This window comes from Echinops telfairi, unplaced genomic scaffold (assembly GCF_000313985.2).
Source record: "Echinops telfairi isolate 266 unplaced genomic scaffold, ASM31398v2 ScPeMD7_5592;HRSCAF=6446, whole genome shotgun sequence".
NCBI lineage: Eukaryota > Metazoa > Chordata > Mammalia > Afrosoricida > Tenrecidae > Echinops > Echinops telfairi.
In genome coordinates, this window is record NW_022109491.1 from 9,667,130 (window position 1) to 9,672,561 (window position 5,432).

The 5,432-nt window shown below is 51.7% G+C and overlaps 1 protein-coding gene across 13 annotated transcripts in view; it reads left to right on the top strand.

Annotated features, from left to right (window-relative positions):
* Positions 1-5,432, top strand: part of ZMYND8 (zinc finger MYND-type containing 8) — a 112,374-nt gene that overhangs the window by 5,198 nt on the left and 101,744 nt on the right. For 11 of the 13 annotated variants that reach the window (XM_004698042.2, XM_004698041.2, XM_004698044.3 and 8 more), the window contains one exon: positions 4,969-5,039. In XM_004698042.2, the coding sequence (XP_004698099.1) occupies positions 4,969-5,039 (71 nt within the window). Of the gene's footprint in view, positions 1-713; positions 1,115-3,241; positions 4,586-4,744; positions 4,880-4,968; positions 5,040-5,432 lie in introns of those variants that run through there. The other 2 variants (XM_045295400.1, XM_045295396.1) reach the window with 2 other exon arrangements.

Genomic DNA, 5,432 nt, shown 5'->3' on the forward strand with positions numbered 1-5,432 from the left:
CTTCCAGACAAACAAGCTGGCTTGAGCCATGGCAGCTTCTGCTGCTAACCACGCTGCCAGGCTGTCTGTCCCCATCAAGATTACCTACCCACCGGCCGGCGCCATGCCAGCATCTCATCCTGTCTCTGGCACAGCCCTGGGCACCCTGCCCTCCTTTCTCCCCTCGAGCTAAAACGCAATCACCTTGAAACTCCCCAATGCACCCACAGAAGTCCTGAGGCCAAAACTGGTGACAGTAAATGACATGATCCACATAGGCACTTAGCGTTTCTCAGCCCCTGAAAGTGGGTTTTGCAAACCACCCCCCCTGGTTCACTCTCAGGGCCCTGTTGGGGGTGGACAAAAATTTCATTTGTGAGTATCCAGTGCATTTGCTTATGGGCACGGCTCCCTTGGGTGTCTCCTGTGCAGACCAGCTTGTCTTTTCCTTGAAGTTCTCAGGCAGCTTTGGAGGGCCGGGTGTTTGGTGGCCGGTGACAGGCGTGTACACAAGCCCTTTTATTTTCCTTTGGCCTCAGACCCGGGGCAGCCCTTGGCTTTTGGGGTGCCTGCTGTCCTTGCAGCACTTTTGGGAGGGGTGGACGTCAAGCTGGTTTCTCATGTCCCCAGAAGGGGAACTGGGCTTCCTGCCCCCCCCTCCGCAGCGTGTGCTTCCGTAACATCTTGGTGTTGAGGGAACGTCTGCCTGTCTGCCTGTTATGCCAAGGGGGCCGCATCCCTCCTAACCTTCCACCCACCTGTTTCAGGGCAAGCGCCCCACCACCGAGCCTCCCGTGGAAGACCCAGGATCTCGAAGGGAAGGGACTTTTCTTAGGAACCTGTGACTTCACAAGCTCTCCTTGTCATTGCAGAGTGTGTGTGTGTGTGTGTGTGTGTGTGTGTGTGTGTCTCCAAAGCCTCTAAACGTTTGCATGGTGTCCTTCGGGTGCGCTTTCCCTAGTTCTGATATATAGGAAGGTGGCTTTGAAACTAGCAGGGCTGCTGAAACAACAGCCACAGCTATTGAACAAACTGCTACCATTTTAGCTTCGACACAGGAATGAGGCAGTGCTGCCAGACGCCATTTTAAGAATCCTGCATAAATAGCTTAGCTACCGATGACTGCCTGTTTTAGGTGAGTGCTTACATAAAGCTGTTCTGCTAACCATTCCCTCCTCCCCTCCCCATTTTTTTTAAAACATTAATTGCAGATTTAGGGAAGCATGGCTTAAAAACAGTGCTTTTTTAAAATCTTGATTTTGAATGTTCATGGTTTTGTGATCTGGAAGAGGAAGATGGTGTGTCTTGGGGATCAATGTTTCTTAACAGCCTGGACCAGTTTGGTATTCTGGAATGGAAGTGGAAACGAGAAGAAAAAGTCCCCTGGAATGATGCATGGTTGTTGGATTGCTGTGTGACAATACTCATCACAGGGAGCGGGTCCTGTGAACGCTGGTTATGTGTGCGAGAGGGTTTGGCTAGTTTGGGTTAAAAGTCAAGGTAGCAGGGGCTCTTGGAGAAAAGACATTTCTGGGCATTGTCTATCTAGGTATTTTGCTGTCGAAACTAGATGCTTTCTCTTGTTCTCCTGGAAATATTAAGGGGATATGGGATTCCTGGGAATTACGGACCTGCTTTGAGTCCTCAGAATTAATAATCACAAGGTTGGAAACATCCTGGAGGTTCATCGGCAACTTTTAATTGCTCTTTTTTCAGCGCATGCAGGTTGCGAAGCAAAGCAAGGGTTTCCTTGCTCTGGCAAGGAGAGGGCGAGAAATCTCGGAATCTTTCTGGGACTAGATGGGCTGGATTGTTTGCAGGGGCTGTTGTTACTACTCTGAAATTAACTGCAGCCTGTACAGTTAGTGAATCTGTAGGCAAGTTCTTTGGGGAAATTTAAGTGCAAGAGGTAGTGGTGTGGTGCAGGGGCCGGGGGCTGCAGACAATGTAGACAACTAGTTGATGCAGCGTTTTCCTGTTGGGATGAGAGGCTGTTTGATTTTCTGAGAACTTCATCCTTCCCTTTGGGGGTCCCCAGTCTCCCCCAGCAGACCTACTTACGGGGAGGGCGGGGGAGAGAATAGGAATGTCAGTTTGAAACAAGGGCTTGTTGTTCCTATTGAAAGGTTTTATTTTAAATCATCCGGACTGCTGGAGGCTGGGCAGATATGGAAGGGAAGATGCTGTCTGTTTTGGGGATTTTAATGTGTCCATGACGGGAGTTCCAAGTTTTTTCTCCAGATGTCTCTGCCTTTGATTTTTTACAATTGTTGTCCTTGGGCCCGTGTTTGTTTTTACCTCCAAATGACTGAGCAGTTAGTTCCTCATAGCATTGTACCAAGGTCTATGTGGCATTCAGACAAGTACAAATCTTGTCTTATACCACTTTTGATAAAATATTCGTCTACTCCACCCCCTCCCCAGTAACATACTGCAACTTAACCCTAAGTGGGGGGGGAACCACCCCCAAACCCAGAGAGATCAGTGGTGTAGAAAAAGGAAGTCCCTTTAGATGTGGTTATTCAAAATGACTAATTTTGCATTCTGCTCTGCTTTTGTAAAGGAAGTTTTTCTCCACCCCACCCCCTACCCCCACGCGCCCCTTGGCTCTCCCTCTTTTTAATGGACAGAAAGTGCCGTTTCCTTTAGTTGAAGACAAGTTGTTTGTGTGTGTGTGTGTGTGTGCGCGTGTGTGCACACGCCATGTGCTGGAAACCATGGCTTGTTGATCTGTGAAAAAGATGGTTTTCTGAACCGGTTCTGCTGGAAGTCCTTGGCGGAAGCTGGTAGGGCTCTCGCTGGAGTTCGGTGATGATGGTGGCCACTTGTACTACTTGGAAAGATAAAACAGCTTAACTTTTCTCCCTCTGTCTCCGGCTCCAGAATTGATGATCTTCCCCTGGGTAGCAAGTGGCCACCCCCATAACTAGTTTGCATGCCCTTAGCCTCTCAGCAGCATTCCGGCCTGAAGTATTCAGCTCTTCCCGGGCGTTTACAAGCCAAATCATTGTTCTCTTGAATGCAGCCCTCCAGCATGATCAATAAGGGGGGGGGGGCGCTTCCAGGGGGCTCCACAAAGTTCCAGGAGCCCTGGAATGCAAAGACCAGGGCATGCACCTTAGATTCTTCTCACTGCTGCAGACACCCTTTCACTAGAGTCGGTGTGTGTGTGTGTGGGGGGGGACTGGAGGGGCAGGCCCTTCTCTTCTGGTTAGCGTTGCGCACCCCCCCCCTCCTTCTCAAAATACATCCGGGATGGGTTTCAAGAAGTTTAAGGTTTCACATACTGGTTTCCTGCTGGAGAGGAAAACTGCCTTCTAGGGGCTGGGAAGTTGAAGGTTAACCACCTCCCACAGCAGAGGACTGCCTGCCCATCGGGCCCTTTGTTAAAATGCCTTTCCTCTTACCCCAAGCTAGAAACCAGTGTGGGCATCCAGGTGGAACAACCTGTGTGTGTGCCAGGGGGGTGGGGTGGGGGCGCATATTTCTTAATAGTGAACGTTTGTCCTCTTCACTTTGCGCTGGAAGAGCACCTTCACATCACCGGCGTGTTATTTATTTCGTGTGAGGGAGGCGTCTAAATTTAGCAGGCTGCTTGCTTCAGATGAAAACCCTTGCTGACTGACAACTTTCAAGTTGTTTCTTCGACGATTTGTGTCTATAGATACAGGGCAAGTGCTGTTGTTCATTGGTTTCCCAATCACAGGACTTACGGGTGTGAACATTCGGATGTAAACCTCAACTTGGCCTTCTTTCCCCTCCTGGTACTAGTTATCCTTAGATTGGAGAGGCCTTCAAGCACCGAGTTAAATTCTGAGCCGTAGTCTCTGTCTGGCTGCAGATCCTCTCCTGCCAATAACCACAAACACAGCCTCCCTTTCACACCCCTTCCTCGAACCCCCATGTTGGTGGCCCCAGGGTTGCCGGGTTGGAGTCTGCCTTTTGCCTTGTCTTGCCCCAGACTGGTCTTTCTCCTCCTCTGTGTGCTCCCCAGCCTCCTTCCTGTGCTCGCTCTGCTGGCTCCTCCATGGAAAATTCCAGCCATCCCCACTGATAGTTCCCGTTTCTTCTGGTTCAGAATTGCATCTGGAGTCTTGGCCCTATTCTTCTCCCTTTGGCCTGGTCTGGATGTTTGGGAAAGTTTTAGCACCTCAAACAATTTGCACCTTGGTTTGTTTAGCTTGCTGCTGGAGGCCTGGGAGGGGCTGTGTGCCTGTGAGCCCATGTGGCCTGCGCCCTGCCTCACAGAGAGGAGGGGAGGCCATTCTGTGTGGATGACCTTCCCGGCCCAGAGGGTCTGTCTTCCCAGTTTGTCTCTGCAGCCCCCGGCTCTTCCCCTGTGTCTTCTCAATAGCCCTTCCTCATTCCACTTTTGTGGTGGGGGCAAACGACACAGCTTAGCATTCCTGGGTGAAATGCTGGTTGTGCGAATGCTTTGAGACTAGGCAGGCCTTTTGCTTCTAGCCTGGGTATTTTTGAAGGAAAGGACAAAAAACACCCAACTTTGTGATTTAACATCTGTGAATTTGGGGGGCGGCTGTTGCTTGGCCTCCTGGGAAGGCTGTCAGCTTTCAGGGTAGTGGAGGTCTGGGGAATGAGAAATCGGGTAGGTACACCCTACAGCATACCTCCAATCTGCCTCGTCTGCCTTGCAGTAACATTTAGAAACGTGTTTACTCAAAGGCCTGGCTTCTCATTGGCCTGGGGGTGGGGGGGTGTGAGATTGTAATTGTGTATCTTAAAAAATGCTGCCTTTCACCTCCAGACAACTGGGCTAGTAATTTGATTTGAAGAAGCGAACAACCTTTAAAAAAAAAGGCTCCCTCGCAGAGGCCTTGACTGAAGCGGGCTTGGTCCCCTGCCTTACCCGCGGCGTAAAAGTTGGGGGCTGGTCACCAAGGTGGGTTTGTGTTTGGAGCTTCTCCATGGGTGCCTCCTGGGGCCGGTTCTTAGCCGTCCTAACCACGGCCATCCTCTGCTCTGTTTCAGCTTGGCGGAAGAGGAGAGAAAAACCGAACAGGAGGTGGTAGAGGCCATGGACATCTCCACTCGCTCCAGAGGTGCGTGAGTGCCGAGCCCCTCCGCTGGAGACTGGAGGAGGCGGGCAGAACGTCTCCGGGTTGCCCGTGCCGCGCCATCTGTGTGCCCCCCACGGCAGAGGGGGGCTCTGCCGGATGAGCCGAGTGTGTGGACAGATCACCTCCCTCTGATGGTCTTTGCTTGCCTGTGCTCCTAGGTGCACCAACCTGTGTGTGGGGGGCCCTCCTGGAGGTGTGCTTCCTGTGTCTGGGGGACCCAGTGCACTGGCCTGACCGCCGCTTCCCAAGCGACACCGGGAGTGAGCATTTTAATCAAATGATGCTGTTGGAGCGGCTGGCGCCCGGCTGCGGTTGCTTCCCTGATGTTACTGAAAGGCCCGCTTTGTGAGCCAGCGGTGACCTTGGATGAGGCAG